The following is a 17,151-nucleotide window of genomic DNA, read 5'->3' on the forward strand; positions in this document are numbered from 1 at the left end:
AAGTCACTGGGTGGCCATATGTGCATCTCTGGTTGCTTGTAATCAGTTGGCTCGTGAACAACACCAGCCATTCCTGCCCTGTAACTGGTGACAAGAAATGGTGTCTTTGTGCTGACATGAGGAAAAGACAGGAATGGTTGAGCCCAAACAAAGCAGCTATATACAAAGACCTGCTCGCATCCACAGAAAGTAATGTTATGCATATGGTAGAAATGCGACAGAGTGCTGCACTACGAATTGCTTCCCTGAGATGTAACCATCACTGCTGGCATTTATTGTCAAGAACTGAGATGTCTTGCAGATGCATTCCAAGAAAAATGACCAGGAGTACTATGTGAAGTGATGCTACTCCATTATTATACCTGCCCACATTCTGTTAGACTGACAAAAAAACCCTATATAAGAGTTGAGGTGGGAAGTCATTCTGCACCCACCATATCCAACTGGTCTTAGGCCTCCAGATTTTTCACTTTTTACACTCTGTATTGAATAGCCTTCAAAGAACTTCCTTTCTGGATGAAAATGCACTTCGAACATGGCTTGCCAAGTTCATCTCGAAACCATGTGACTTTTACAGTCACGGAATCAAAAATGAAAAATGATGCCAGCAAGTAGCAGACTGTTGTAAGTAGTGAAGGAGAATATATTATTGATGACTAAAGTCTCTGTTACGCATTTTTGTTGTGTTCATTAATCTTACGAAAAAAGTTAAGAACTTGTGCACCAATCCAATACTTTCGATAGCATGGTAATGTTCTGTACTTTTACCATGTATGCTGTGTAGCTAGGGATGGTGGAATAGATGAAATCCCTTATGGTCGCTCCCATCATCTCGTACACAGATTGTCAAGTTAGACTGTGCGGATGGTGTATGAGTGTATTGGCAAAACTAAAGATTTTCCCTCCTTTGATAGTTTTCTCAACTACGCTTTATTTTTGATACAAAATTTGATTGCATGATATATAAACCCTGTTTTTTTTTTTTTTTCCAAAAATTATGCGTGTGACCACTTGTCAGTTCATGACCAAAAGAAAAGGTCCGAGCTTCATATTCCAAGATAAGAGGGTGAACCATGACCCAAATTCTGCACTTAAGTTTCCTTTTGTGTAAACCTTATGTTCCTAGTGTTGGATTCTTTGTCACTTACGATTGGCGGCTCAGGATCAGCAGTTGAATCTTAATTACTTTGATATTGCAGGGATGTTATTTTTACCCAAAAGAAAATAACACCTGTGGATGCATCACATTAGTAGGAAACTCATCTGTACTGCCACCAGGAAATCTGAGAGGCCCCTATGTTCAGATTTAGTGTCTTATTAAGCAGTAGTCAGTGGAAGGTAAAGTTAGCAATGACATTTGTCTGGAAAGAAAAAAAGAAATTGGCATTATTGAATTCATTACAGAATCATAACTGTAATTGTGGAAGTACAGAACACAGGAATTTTCGTGGTTAGCCTGCCGTGATAATTACTGTACAATATCTTTATTGGGACACGATGTGTTAATTGGTCAGAACTGATCAAGATTTTATTTCCATGTATTGTAGCAATTGTTTCAAATTTTTTTTTACCCCAGAACTTCAAACAATTTAATAGTAACAGAGAATGTATTACATTTTTACCACATTTTATAACTGAATTTACAATGAAATGTTCATATCCCCTTAAGGGGGATAGGACGTCAAACGGGCCGACTTGGAGCAGGAGAGGCACCACAGGACATTTTAATTTCTACTGTCTATACTTTTACAAATAAATTCATAAAATTTTGTCAGCATGACCAGGAAGGATTGAGGACTCACACTTATAGCAGTGGAAGTTCAAAAATGTAGCAAAATACCTTTTTTTTTTACATGTGAAATTTCATCATTTTTTCACTTACTACTGGCTGCGTTTGTTTCTATAGGTACACTTTTCTTCATAAGTAAGAGAGATTCTTTGATGAATTTTGCACAGCATGCAAATAGTACTTACAGGTGTATGACACTCTAGAATTTTCCAAATCTATTAAAAACTATGGTAAAATTGAGATAATTCACTATAAAATTTGAGTTTTTTCTAAACAAGAAGTTTAAAATGTAACAGTTAATTCATTTTTTCATAAATTAAATAAACTCTAGAGTTTCATACACATGTAACTATAGTTTGTATGCTGTGCAAAATTCATTGAAGAATCTCTCTTACTTAGGAATAAAAGTGTACCTATAGCAACAAATGTAGCCTGTAGTAAGTGAAAAAATGATGACATTTCACATGTAAAAAAATGTATTTTGTTACGTTTTTGAGCTTCCACTACTATGAGTATGAATCCTGAATCCTTCCTGATCATGCTTTCAGTTTTATAAATTTATTTGTAAAAGTATAGACAGGGGAAATTAAAATGTCCTGTGGTGCCTCTCCTGCTCAAAGTCGGCCCATTTGACGTCCTACCCCCCTTAAAGAGGTTTAACATATGATAGTTTTGAAGTTTATTTCTCTGTACTTTTTAATTCCAGAGCTGCTTGGGAATTATTTACACTGTGTATGTGGAGAACATTGCAGTTCCTTTGGAGACCTTGGTGGGCAATATTTTAGGATGCATTCAAGTTCCACCCCCTGGAGGCCCACAAGTTCGATTCAGCATCGGAGCTGGTGATCGCCAGGCTTTGCAACCTCCAATCAGTCCTTCACTGCCTGTTACACACACATCTGTTAATTTGCTTTTTCAACAACTGGGTAAGATAATGAGACGTCTTCCATTCTTTAGTTATATGATATTGAGGTTTACTTCAAATATGTGTATTATGTAATTTGAGTTCCGCTAGTAACTATGATGTTTTGCATGTTATATGAACCTTTTATCATAAGGAGAGGCTGGAAATTAGTATGGTGATCATTAGCTTAGGAGCACAATGTAGGTAAAAATCTTTGAGACAGCCTGTGGAGCTTTCCTGGATAGGTCAGTTGGTAAGAGTATAGTCTATGAGAGGCAAGAGTTCACGTTAGAGTCATTTGACCCAAAGCTAGCAAAGTTTTCAGTCTTGTTTGTGTACCTGTCCACGACTCAATGGCTCCACTATTCTGTGAGTTGATACATATTATCTGAAATTATTTACATTGTGTCAGAAATTTGCATACCATATTTACTGTGTAACTCTTAAACTGAAGAGACCTCTTCAGTTTGTGAGTTACTATGTAATGCAGGATGTTACAGCTCACGTGCCAGCTGGTGGGGAGTGGAGTGCTCACAGGCACAGTGGTTCAGGGGTGGGCAAACCGCTCACATGTTGGTTGTCAGCCTACGCAGTCTTACTGCACTGGCTTGAATACATGTGGATAGGAGTTGCCAAGTGCCTTGCACATGCACAGAATGTATGCGATTGGGCCACCTTGTGGGTATCCTATGCTACCTGCAGCTGCCAGAGAGCAAGCTGAAGGTTGCACGTGATTGCCTGTGACCCATGGAGGGCAGCGTAGGAAAAAATATTCAAATCACCTGATGATATCTTTGAAGTAAGGTAAAACCAGTAATCACCTGTGATCTGAGTATGTTTCCCTAAGGGAGTATGCCTAGTCTATTTACAACAGTGATGCCAAGGTAATTGAAATGGAAAGTATGTGATGAAAAGTGACAAGAGTTCACACCAAATCTGATTGGTTGATCTGGATATACATCTATAATCCTCAGTCTACCTTATGATGTATGTACTTCTTGGCACCACTATCATATCGTAACACACCCCTCATGCCTTCCAATCCTTTTCCTCTTCTATTTGGGGAATATGAATGGTATGTGAGATGGACAACTATTGGTAAGCTATGATATAAGCTGTAATTTCTCCAATTTCCCCATCTTTATTTTGTGAGATCTATTTGGGAAGATATACTATCTGCTGCTGGAAAGCAAGTCTCTAGCTAGACTTTTCAGTAACTTATATGCTCTCAACCACTCCTGCAGACTCAAATGAATTTTGTTATGTGAACATATCAAAAGTTTATAGTTCTAGCCCCCCCCCCCCACTCCCCCTATAATCTTGTGGGATTTTCTATCATTTAGCAGCTTCTGTAATTCTCCATAGAGTTTTTCAACCTCCTTATTGGAATGTGTGCATGTTGGTACAGATGCTTGAATAATGTCCACCGTATATGTTTTGCTTATTTGTTAAACAAATCACATGATTCTGTTACAGCTGGAATCTTCAAAATCTGAATATTGCTTTTAATATTCTGGTTTAAAAGACTCCCAATGCTTGAATTTATTCCTTGTTGTGTTCCTCTGTGTTAAGACATATGAAGTGTGTGAGTAAAGTAATGAGATTGATCTTTTTATGGATCAAAGTTTTTATCGCATGTTATATGCTTATACCTTGTGGTAAAAGCTGTAAACCGACAGATAGTCATTCCAATTTTGGTAGCAGCACTGAAAGGCTTCAAGTGGTGGGCTGTTTACATATTGGTCACATTCTTTTGAATGTGCTCCAAAATGAAGTCCTTTTTAAGACAGTTTTCAATTCCTGGAAAAGAAAGTCACAAGGACTCAGATCAGTTGTATAGGGTGGATGTGGGACAACAGAGATGTCTTTTGAGACCAAAAATTCCATGATGGAAGTATCCGTATTACAAGGGGCATTGCACAGTGTAGCTTCCACTTGTCTGCAGTGTCTGGTTTCACGCAATTCACCATTTTCCTGACCGTTTCAAGTATGTTTTTGTAAAACACTTGGTTGACAGTTGGTTCTGAAGGAACAAATTCTTTATACATGGAACCCCTACTCTCAGAAAAGCAAATCAGCATGGTTTTGATCTTTGATTTGCTCATTTGCACTTTTTTCAGTCAAGATGGTCTCGATTTACCACTTCTCACTTTACTACTTTGTCTCAGCATCATGCTAAAAAATTCAGGATTTGTCACCTGTGATCACATTACTGAACCATATGTGGTCATTTGCAATTCCCTCAAGAATCTCAATGCAAATGTTTCTTCAATTGTTCTTCTACTCAGTTGTGAGGTTTTTTGGCACCATTTTGGCACAAACCTTTCACATGTGCAAATCTTCAGTCATAATTTGATACACAATGAATGTGTGTAACAGGTCACCCATCATCCTTATTGTTAAACATCAATCTGATCTCACAACAGCATGCACACTTGATATTTTCGTCAGTTTTTAAGTTGAAGGTCTCCCTGAGTGAGGTTCATCTTTAGTGTGTTCTCGGCCTTCCAAAAATGATTTGTGGTGGTGAAAAATTAGTGCCCTTGATAAGGAATGTTCCCCTTGAGCCTGTTTCAACTTTTCAGAGGTCACGCTCGGAGATTTCCCAATTGTAACAAAATTTGATAGCATAACATTGCTCTAAATTCTGTGTTCCATTTTTGTAATGCACAACAAAAACACAACTTCACTGATGGCGCTCTCAAAAATAATGTGATGGCTTTACCGAGCTGACACTCAGAACAAGCATGTCGAAGGGATTAACACATTGGTCTACACAAGTAGAACAATACAGTGTTGCCGAATCACTCAAAACAGTGTTGTCAGTCTCATTACTTTCCTCACACACCTCATAAAACTGGCCTTAATTTTTTCACTGTACTTGTGATAACATTTAAATAAACTTTTGCTGAAAATTGCTAATTTTGGAGGCCAGGAGAAAATTATTAAAATTTTACATGGAATGGTGGATCCAAAAACAATTGTTAATTAATGTATTGTAACTTTATTCTCAGTTTCAGTTTTGTGTGATTTATCCAGCAGTAACTGTAATTGATGTTGTTGCAATTTTCAGATGGCGTTAGAATAAGTTGGGCTGAAAATAACAAGATCAGAACCAGTTAAAACTGGATGGGTTGGGTGTCATTGCATGTGTAAATAAAATTGCTGCATACTAGAGACAATTTTTAAGACTGCCTCAGGAATTGTGATGTCAGTGAAATAATGAAGTTGCACCAAGATAACAAAGACCTTTTGTGCAGTGACACAACTAAATAGTCAACTAGATCATCAGAATAGTTTTGTTTCCACAGTTTCTAAAGTATTTCTATTGTTTGTTTCGATCTGCTGAAATACCACACATGTATAATATTGGTCATTTCCATTAGTGCTTATATCTGTGACCCAATCTTTCATAGGATATGCTGTGAAATGTTGTGAGTCCTGTGCAGGTGATAACTAACCAGCTGTCTACTTACATGAGTCGCCACTGCAAAATTGTGGCAATTCACAAACTTGACCACCTGCAGCATACCTGATAATACCGACTTAAGCATGTTAACAGCTTTTTCAGTACTCTTGCTACTTTGATACCTTCTACAAAGATGTGAACAGTTCCTCAAGCATATCCCCCATTCTCACTTTCATCTTGACCTCTATTAATCCCTTAATCCTTAGCCTTGCCTATTTTCAGTAAGCCCCCCCCACCCCCTCCCCCCCACAAAAAAAAAAAAAACCCCACGCGCGCGTTACATTATTTCAGCTCTTGTGCTCTTTCTGTACATCATATTCTTTCCTAATTGCATGTTTGTGCGCCTCACTCCTCTCAGCCTCATGATGGCTGCTGGCTAAAGCGGCTGGAGATAGCGGTCATGTGTACGAGATATGTGCCTGCTTTGTGTGTGTGTGTGTGTGTGTGTGTGTGTGTGTGTGTGTCCGTCCGTCCCCTTTTAGTGTCAAACAATCTTTTCATCTACCCTTTTCATGATTGTTGATATTGCAACCTGGGCTTTACATTGTTTTATTCTTTATAACCTCGTACATGTAACAATAAATAATTAAGGTCTTCATTTAAATCATCCTTGTATTAAGATGCTCATCAAATGCATTTCATTTCAACCCGTGTATTCATATGTGCTCATGTGCTCGAAGCATGACTAGCCATGTGTGTTGTACTGAAATGCTTTTATTGTGCATCTATATACGATATTTTTCAATGCAGTCTCATGATGTGTAAGGCATGTATTCCACGACTTTGCAAATACATGGATACTTCGTGAGAAGAATTCCTTTAGTTCTCAATGCATCCAATCTTGCACCATGATGTTCACCTCTTCATAGATTCGGTACTGCTTGTCTCCCAGTGCTTCTTTGAGATATATGAATGCTGAAAGTCACTTGGATTGAGATGACTTTTAATCCTTTTCCATGTAATGTTCCAAAATTACCTCTTTTGCGTTCCAAAAGAGAGTGAGCATAACTTTTCGTGGTTGAGAGTGTTTCTTTTTGCTTCAGTGAATAGCTATGGCACCATTCCTTGTTTGATTTTTTTGATTCAAATTGGTGATAGTGCACCCAGGTTTCATCTCTTGTAACAATTCAGTCTATAAATCAGTTGGCTTCGACATGAAACTGAGAGAAAAAGTTCCTTACAGGCATTGACTTGATCAATAATTAACGGAAGTAGTGCCCATCTTCCAACAACTTTATTGAATTGCAGCAAATTGTGCACAGCATTGTATGCTAAACCATCACTAATACCCAAAATAGTATCTGTTTTATTTACAGTAATAAAACGGTTTTCGTTCAAAATCTCTTCCATTGCTGCAGTGTCGTCGTCGTCCCCCCCCCCCCCCCCTCCCCAATCTCTATGCAGTGTGTCATGGGTGCAGTGTGTCTTCTACAGAAGCTACATGTCCTTCTAACTTCCTGCTGCAGGAACACACACTAATGACCACTTTTCTTTGATCATATGATGCATTTCCATAGGTTAACACACTTGCCACTCAGTAAATATCACAGATCAATGCTACAACTTAATGGAAATTGACAGTGCGGTGTCCATATTTGTAGATTCCTTTCCTCTTATGTAACTAGAGATTACCGACTGTTGGACATTCGTTGAAACACGTGGAAACTCCTTCCAGCTGTTGAGTTGATAGTACAGATTTTAGGAAATTTATTTCACTTTTTAAAGTTTTCACTTGGATCATCCCCATGGTTTGCAATGACACTACAGGCAAAACGGGCCTGTAGTGAACAAAAATAAATTTGTAAATTTATAACAGCCGCCATTGTGAAACAATTGTCTTAACCTTTAACAGACTCCTAGCATCTGTGGAACCAAATTTTAAAGAAAATGAAAGAAATTTGTATCTGGATCATTGTCACTATTGATCACAAATTTGAGAAAATAAATCTGGAATCTGAGTAGGGCTGAGGGCCTGAGATTAAAGGTTCTATAAATTTTTAGATATTTTAAGTATGTTAAATACGAGGGTAATCCCAAAAGTAAGGTCTCCTATTTTTTTATAAGTACATAGACCTGTTTATTTCTACAGTGGTTTACATCAGATTACATCTTGAACATTTAGCTATTTTTCAACGTAATCACCATTTCTGTCTATGCATTTTGGTAGACACTGTGGCAGTTTTTGTAAGCCCGTGTCATACGAGCTACGCAGCTTTGGCGAAGAAGGATGCCGCCACTGGCGTGATTGTTGCTTGTTCTCAGGTTAAAGTGGTATGCCCAGGTTTCGTCACCTGTGACAACTGAGTCCAGAAAGTTGTCCTGTTCGGTTGCAAGGCGGTGAAGAAATGTGCGGGAAGCATCAACTCGTTGCTGCATGTGGTCCTCGGTCAGCATGTGTAGCACTCATCTTGCGCACACCTTCTGGTAGTTCAATGTTTCCATTAGAATTCTGTGAGTGGTGCTTCGGGGAACCTCGGGAACGAACGTGCAGAGATCATCCAGGGTGATCCGCCGATCTTCACGCATGCCTCGCTCAACCTTCAACACTGTCTCCTCAGTAATTGATGGTCTCCCACTACTTTGTTCTTTGTGAATTTTGGTCCAACCAGCTGCAAACTCTGTATACCACTTAAGAACGTTTTTGACATCCATGTACGACTCACCATACACTTCCATCAATTGATGATGGATTTCAATCTGCGCAGTGCTCTTTGCGTTCAAAAACCGAATAGCTGTGCCCAATTCGCACTTGGCGGCAACATCCAACAGGAGCTCCATTCTCAACGGTGTGCAGCGTGCGCATGTTTACATACAGCGCATGAAGTACTCTTCATAACAGTGTAACCAACTGCCACATAAACAGAGTTCTGTACTTACAAAAAAAAATAGGAGACCTTACTTTTGGGATTACCCTCATACATATGTATCCTACTCTTAGACAGATCATAACACTTGATTTCCTATGAATAGAATTATAAACATAAGCTTATGGTGAATTACACTCCATTTAACAGATTTTTTACGATTAGTACATGTAGTATCAGGAATTAGCAGTGATTAATCATAAGTCGACCTTCATTGAGGATTAGTATGTTTGTTATAATTTTTGTTATGTTTCCAAAACAGGTATCCGAAATGTGCTTGTACTGTTCTGTGCTATTATGACTGAGCATAAAATACTGTTTCACTCGAAAAGTTACACTCGACTAACAGAAGCATGCAGAGCATTGACAGCACTGATGTACCCATTTCGCTACACCCACGTCTACATTCCATTGCTCCCAGCAGCACTCATTGAAGTGCTGTCAACACCAACACCATTTGTGATGGGTGTACATTCATCGTTACGTAGTGAAGTAATAGAGCTGGTAAGTGAATACAGCAACTACTAATTTTTGTTGGTACTGCTGTTTGAAGCATTCTGTTGTCAGATATTTTGGGGAAGATGGCTATGTAGATTATTGTATGTTTTACTTTACATTGTTTAGGAGCAGTGAGTGGATGATTATTGCTACGAAATCTGTCTTAATGCATTTCCATAAACTGTAGAAAGGAAGATAGTTGTTATCTGTGGTTGAAGAAAACCTGTTGTGCAGAAGAGAATTGAGCAGTTGACACATGCATAACTGAGGTGTGGAACACTAATTCAATTTTACACACACACACACACACACACACACACACACACACACACACACACACACTCCACTGGACCTCAAGGGGGTTGTATCTGGAAGAATTATTCTGAAAATTCGTGTTTTCTAATCAGAAATCAATATTTTTAATAATCACTGATGAACCTGTATTACGTTGACAGACTTTCATGTTTTGTTTACACTCTTTTTTTGGGAAGAATTAAGTTCTCACTTATCAACTGAGTTACGTTACAGTTGAGTACCTTTCTTTTTAATTATATCCTCAGAGTAAGTGACAGCACGCCACTGGGAACCTTTACATAACTTTACACATCATTGAGATTAGGCTTACTTTTTAGCTTTTTCACCTGAAAGTTAACTCGTAACCCTAAAAAGTCACATATTGTCTCCTTGTCTTCCTCTTACTCTTCTAACCCATACTCATTCAAAGAAAGAGAGGGAAGATATTCAGGATTATTCATATCATTCCCACTGGAGAACTTCTGTTTCCACATTAGCTGTTGATTGAACTGGAGTAAAAAACATAACAATACTTATTTCTGAGCATTTGTATCACTGTAAGGAGTCCACTATATTTCATGATTTGGCAAATTTATTTTACTGAACTTTGGGGACGGATCCCCTATCTCTTGCCACAATCACGAGATAATCCAAAGCAGGGAAGTCACGTGCCATATGTCTGTGAGTTTTGTAAACTGTGTGTTGTCATGATTTAAATATGGTGTGTGTGTGTGTGTGTGTGTGTGTGTGTGTGTGTGTGTGTGTGCGTGCCAATAGTATTTATGAGGTGGAGATTCGCGACAGATCCAGCATTTGCTTGACCTAGTGTGGGAAACTGCCCAAGAACACACTCGGTCTAGGCCAGTGAACCAGACTAGTAGTCTCTAATCTGCTGCGTGGATCCGATCTGGGTCTGGCCCATCTCCCTGTCTCACAACTCAATATGTTGCTGTAAAGCTACACAAGCAGGTCAAAAACTGTCACTTTTTAAGAAAAGCACAGAGTAACAAACAATGTAGGCCTGTCTCTGTTACTTGTCTGAATAAAATTTCAGAATTTTAAAAATTTGTGACTAGAAACAGTATTTGATACAGTATTTGAACTGCAAAGCAGCTGTCTCGGGACAAAACCATGAGCAGAAGAAATTTGGGATTCAGGAAGTCACACAGTGTTGAGTCCAGTGAATGTGATCCGTCGTGCTCTTCTGCTTTTTCTTTTTTGTCTTCATTCAAGGTACTGAAATCCAAAATTAATGCTGGGTGAATATGTGATTTAGTAGTGATGGTATTCAGTGACAGATCTTTTGTAAACTGTAGAATTTTTAATGTCTTAATTGAAATTGATGGGAAGCCCAGCAACATTATATTCAGCACCAAGTGGAAACTGCAAAGATCATCAAGAAAAAATAAGAAAATACAATGTGGCAGCAGTATGTCAAGGCAGCAGTTTATAGGTAAAGAACTAGCAACAAAAAGCTTAAAAATTTAGAAATGAATTTTTTTTGATTCAGAGTGACAATTCTAGAGTGTGATACTCCCCTTTTGAAGCTCAACAATGGGGCTGGTGAGAGGAGAGAAACAGAGAAGGGGAAGGACTGTGCAGCTGCACTGGCAGGATAAAAGGCTTGTGTAGAGCTGGAGTGGGAGCAGGGAAGGGGATAGAGTGGTAGAGAACAGGAACTAGCAAAGGTTGAGGCCAGGGAGGTTATGGGAGTGAAGTATATGTTGCTGGGAGCAGTCTCATCTGTGCAATACAGAAAAGCTGACTAATAATACCTAGAAGTATTCATTTCAAAATGCCTATCTGCCACTCACTGCCTCCTCCTACACGTTGACTAGTATTCTGTGCTTTTCAGCTTGTTAATCCATCCCAAATTTTCCATTGCTGTATTTAAAAACAGAACACGCCCCTCTTGTGTCTGTTGTTTTTATCCTATGTACAAATTTTTGCTTGAATGGTCGCTGATGCACCTGTCTCAAAAAAATTGAAATATTGAATGTTATTTGATTTAATGGATTTCTGAATGTCTGAAGTATGTCCTTGTGTTCAGTGAGTGACAAAAATATCACAGTACTGTTCAGAACATGTAAACTGTGTGGAAATGTTAACGGGAGGGAGAGTTGCATCCTGGTTTCCATGTATTTTCAGTTTAGTGATGGGATAGACAAGTATCTGCTAAGACTAAAGGATATTAATCATCTAGGACAAACTAAGCCTCTTGTGTACTCCATCAATGCAAATGTGAAGTCAGTATTGTGGCATAGCCGCCTGACTGATGGCCATGAAAGACAACTAGAAGAAGCCATTATGGAACCAAACCTACATGTATTTAAAGCACCTCACAATCCACCAACCTACAAAGGGAGGGTCAGAGCAACGTCAAATATTGATGTCACACTAGCAAATGTAGCTACAGCGTGCCGTGTGAAAGACTGGAAGGTTGCGAGTGGAATGACATCGAGTGACCTCAATATCGTACGCTATACCATCACTGGAAAGGAAATCCGAGATGACACAGAAAATGTGCTTGTAAGTCCCAAATATCAAGAACACTAACTGGGAAGAACTAAGAAGAGTGTTTCAGTGTCCAGGAACTCCATCGCTAGGTGATGATGTAGATGTTGAAGTGCAAGAACTGGCAGTGGCTATACATAGAGCAATGGAGGCATCGATATCTATCAGCAGAGGTCATTCTAAGATGCGAAACAAGAAGAGCCAGGAAGCTATACCAGGGAAGCATGACTCAAGAACAAAGAGTCCAAAGGTTGGATAGATAGATATTTTAAACAACATGTTAAGGAAGAGTTGTGGGAAACAAAAATGGAACAATGGAAGCATTTTGTGGAGGTAACTTAGAAAACGTAAAATAGTCTGAGAGTCTTATTTACTCTCAGAAGGAATGCTGGGACAGTAACAGAAAGCTGGGAACAGTCAGCTGCCCTGCTAATGGAAACACTACTTCCTGATGACGGAGAACAAGGTGAGACAGATGATCAGTGTAACTTAAGAGACATGTTATGGGAAGAATCATAGGAACAGTAATCTTGTGTACCCCTTTGCACAAGAAGAAATTAGGCATATAATTTTAAGACTGAAAAAGAAAAAATTTCCAGGACCGTATGGGATCCCTGCTGAAGTAATACAAGCTTTATGTGACCAATTAGATAATTACTTTTTTGATCTGTAGAATGAATGTGTCTTGCAAGGAAGGGTCTCTGCACAGTGGAAGAACACTGAAGTGGTAATAATTAGTGAAGGGTAAGATAAAGATCCTGTGATACCCAAATCATATAGACCAATTTGTCTTTTGAATGTTCTCGGCAAGATATTTGAAAAACTATAATGCAAAAGATTACAAAATCACAGACTGCTACATGGGATGAGCCCTCACCAGTACGGTTTATAAAGGGCAAGTCAACTGAAGATGCAGTTAACAAGGTGGTTTCGCTAGTGACAGATACTAATTCTATGTAGACCTGCTGGCAGTTTCGGTAACCTATGGTGGCCATCTTTCTTTGGTCACCTTAGGAATTTGGGTATCCAGAAGTGCTGTGTAATTGCTTGAGAGACTATTGCCATGGGCGACATGCTTGTTTAACATGCCCAGGAAAGAAAATAATGGAGACAATAACAAAAGGCTGTCCACAGGGATCAGTGTGTGGTTCAGAGTTTTGGGATGTAGTAGTGGACTATAGAAGTTACATGACAGCAGTAACATAAGCGGTCTGGTGGTATTTCCATATGATGTACTGTTTATTGCAAGTGGTGATTTCAGAAGAATTATAGAAGACAAATGTAATGCGCCCTGCATGAATTTGAGGGCTGGTGTCTACATCTACATCCATACTCCGCAAGCTACCTGATGGTGTGTGGCGGAGGGTACCCTAAGTACCTCTATCGGTTCTCCCTTCTATTCCAGTCTCGTATCATTCGTGGAAAGAAGGATTGTCGGTATGCTTCTGTGTGGGCTCTAATCTCTCTGATTTTATCCTCATGGTCTCTTCGCGAGATATACGAAGGAGGGAGCAATATACTGCTTGACTCTTTGGTGAAGGTATGATCTCGAAACTTTAACAAAAGCCCGTACCGAGCTACTGAGCGTCTCTCCCGCAGAGTCTTCCACTGGAGTTTATCTATCATCTCCGTAACGCTTTCGCGATTACTAAATGATCCTGTAACGAAGCGCGCTGCTCTCCGTTGGATCTTCTCTCTCTTCTATCAACCCTATCTGGTACGGATCCCACACTGCTGAGCAGTATTCAAGCACTGAGCGAACAAGCGTACTGTAACCTACTTCCTTTGTTTTCGGATTGCATTTCCTTAGGATTCTTCCAATGAATCTGTCTGGCATCTGCTTTACCGACGATCGACTTTATATGATCATTCCATTTTAAATCACTCCTAATGCGTACTCCCAGATAATTTATGGAATTAACTGCTTCCAGTTGCTGACCTGCTATTTTGTAGCTAAATGATAAGGGATCTACCTTTCTATGTATTCGCAGCACATAACACTTGTCTACATTGAGATTCAATTGCCATTCCATGCACCATGCATCAATTCGCTGCAGATCCTCCTGCATTTCAGTACAATTTTCCATTGTTAAACCTCTCGATACACCACAGCATCATCTGAAAAAGCCTCAGTGAACTTCCGATGTCATCCACAAGGTCATTTATGTATATTGTGAATAGCAACGGTCCTATGACACTACCCTGCGGCACACCTGAAATCACTCTTACTTCGGAAGACTTCTCTCCATTGAGAATGACATGCTGCGTTCTGTTATCTAGGAACTCTTCAATCCAATCACACAATTGGTCTGATAGTCCATATGCTCTTACTTTGTTCATTAAACGATTGTGGGGAACTGTATCGAACGCCTTGCTGAAGTCAAGAAACACAGCATCTACCTGTGAACCCGTGTCAATGGCACTCTGAGTCTCGTGGACGAATAGCGCGAGCTGGGTTTCGCACGACCGTCTTTTTCGAAACCCATGCTGATTCCTACAGAGTAGATTCCTAGTCTCCAGAAAAGTCATTATACTCGAACATAATATGTGTTCCAAAATTCTACAACTGATCGACATTAGAGATATAGGTATATAGTTCTGCACATCTGTTCGACGTCCCTTCTTGAAAACGGGGATGACCTGTGCCCTTTTCCAATCCTTTGGAACGCTACGCCCTTCTAGAGACCTACGGTACACCGCTGCAAGAAGGGGGGCAAGTTCCTTCGCGTACTCTGTGTAAAATCGAACTGGTATCCCATCAGGTCCAGCGGCCTTTCCTCTTTTGAGCGATTTTAATTGTTTCTCTATCCCTCTGTCGTCTATTTCGATATCTCCCATTTTGTCATCTGTGCGACAATCTAGAGAAGGAACTACAGTGCACTCTTCCTTTGTGAAACAGCTTTGGAAAAAGACATTTAGTATTTTGGCCTTTAGTCTGTCATCCTCTGTTTCAGTACCATTTTGGTCACAGAGTCTCTGGACATTTTGTTTTGATCCACCTACCGCTTTGACATAAGACCAAAATTTCTTAGGATTATCTGACAAGTCAGTACATAGAACTTTACTTTCGAAGTCATTGTCACAGTTGTCAGTGTCACAGTTGTCACTAGCACCTCCTGCTGAAAGGGAACCTAATAAGAAACCCTAAAATAAAATTAAATGATACAACGATTAGAAGTAGTGCAGTAACGAGATATCTAAGGGTTTTTCTTGATAAACATCATAACTTTGCACATCATGTTCAAGAAGCAGGCAGAAAAGATACCAATGTAATGAATAATATTGTAACCTTTTAAATAGGCAATTTCAGCTTCCCTTGAAGACAATTAGAGTATATCACCAATCTATATTTGCATCAGTTGTAAGATATGGTGCGAGCATCTGGGTTCATAGATTGCAACTAGTGAAGCCAGCCTCAGTAGTGAGAAGAGTTCAACGGGGGCGTGCTACTAAGATTAACAGCAGCCTACGGCACTACTCCGAATGATGCTTTGTTAGTAATTGTAGGAATATGCCCACTGAACTTGGAAATTAGGAGAAGGGGATCCTTTTACTGGGTAAAGAAAGTCAATCAAATGGAAGTACAAAAGCTGCTTTGCAGCTGAGCCCAATTCGAAAAAGGCAGTAAAAGATTGCATATTACAACTGTGGTAAAATTAAAGGGACAATTCAGGCACTGGCAGGAGAACATATGAATTTCTCCCTAACATCAAGGAGAGATTAAAAATGAGATTTTGTAACCCATCGAGTGGATTGATACATTACCTGAATGGCCATGGCCCTTATGCCATGTATCTACACAAAATCAGAAATCGATAAATGATAGCTGTGACTGCAGCAGTATGGGAACACCAGAACACACATTGTGGGACTGGGCGTCCTATGAAGATGCAGCGGGTAATGGATATAAAGTGTTAAGGGTGTCTGATCCCAAAGCAGCATTAAGGATCGAGTCAACCTGGCACATCTTGGACGGTACTACAGCTGCAGTATCCAGGAAGGCCAAGGAATACTTCATGAGGCATTCAACCATAAGTCGTCAAGCTTCCGTCTAGTCTAGACAACATACTCTGCAGATGGAGAGAAGATGACTGAGGTGGGCGACCACCAAGTTAAATACTGTCCCAAAAATCATGGAAGTGTGGACTTTAAGAAGTAACAATGATGAGTGGAATTACTTGCTACAGTGGAAACGCAGCTGACATGCTGCCTGATGCCCAAGGAACCCAGCAGACTATGGCTGTTGACCGGGATATCATGGGGGTGGATCCAGTAGCAAAAAAACCATGTACAAGTTTAATGCACCAAAATAAATGGAGAAACAGAGAACAAATTCTAATTTTTGAAGTAGATCAGTACTTGGGTAATTGGTTAAGGGTTTTAATGTAGTTTTGTAGTAGTAGAAGTAGTTGTAGTTTTTTTCCTAATCTCTCTTCTTCTTCTTTAGTATCGGAAATGAATAATTAATACATAACTTATCACTATCTAAGGAAATGTGATGTCTGTGGCCTATTTTAGCTTTTTAGATAATAAGCTGTAATTGTGAAGAATAAATAAATAAATGTTCAGTTAAGTTTTGCTAGATTTTTCAATGCTAGATTGCATTATTTTAGGAGATTTGTGATTTGATGACTAATGTATATAGCTCTTAATAAATTTTTGTATCTGGAATTGGCACCTTTTTAGAACATTTTTCACCAAAGCATTGCACAGTTTTTTGTCACAGTTTTGGCCACAAAGATCCTAGACTTACTTGTAATTCAGCTCCAGTACACATTTAAAGAAGTACATACCTTTAAACCTCTTTCTTAATTAATCT

The 17,151-nt window shown here is 39.3% G+C and overlaps 1 protein-coding gene across 1 annotated transcript in view; it reads left to right on the top strand.

Annotated features, from left to right (window-relative positions):
• The window catches only part of LOC126198531 (myotubularin-related protein 13), a 219,927-nt gene that overhangs the window by 35,558 nt on the left and 167,218 nt on the right, over positions 1-17,151 (top strand). Inside the window, exons 5-6 of the mRNA XM_049934926.1 lie at positions 2,496-2,715; positions 9,289-9,530. Of these exons, the coding sequence (XP_049790883.1) occupies positions 2,496-2,715; positions 9,289-9,530 (462 nt within the window). The remainder of the gene's footprint in view (positions 1-2,495; positions 2,716-9,288; positions 9,531-17,151) is intronic.

This window comes from Schistocerca nitens, chromosome 8 (genome assembly GCF_023898315.1).
Source record: "Schistocerca nitens isolate TAMUIC-IGC-003100 chromosome 8, iqSchNite1.1, whole genome shotgun sequence".
Classification (NCBI taxonomy): Eukaryota; Metazoa; Arthropoda; class Insecta; order Orthoptera; family Acrididae; genus Schistocerca; species Schistocerca nitens.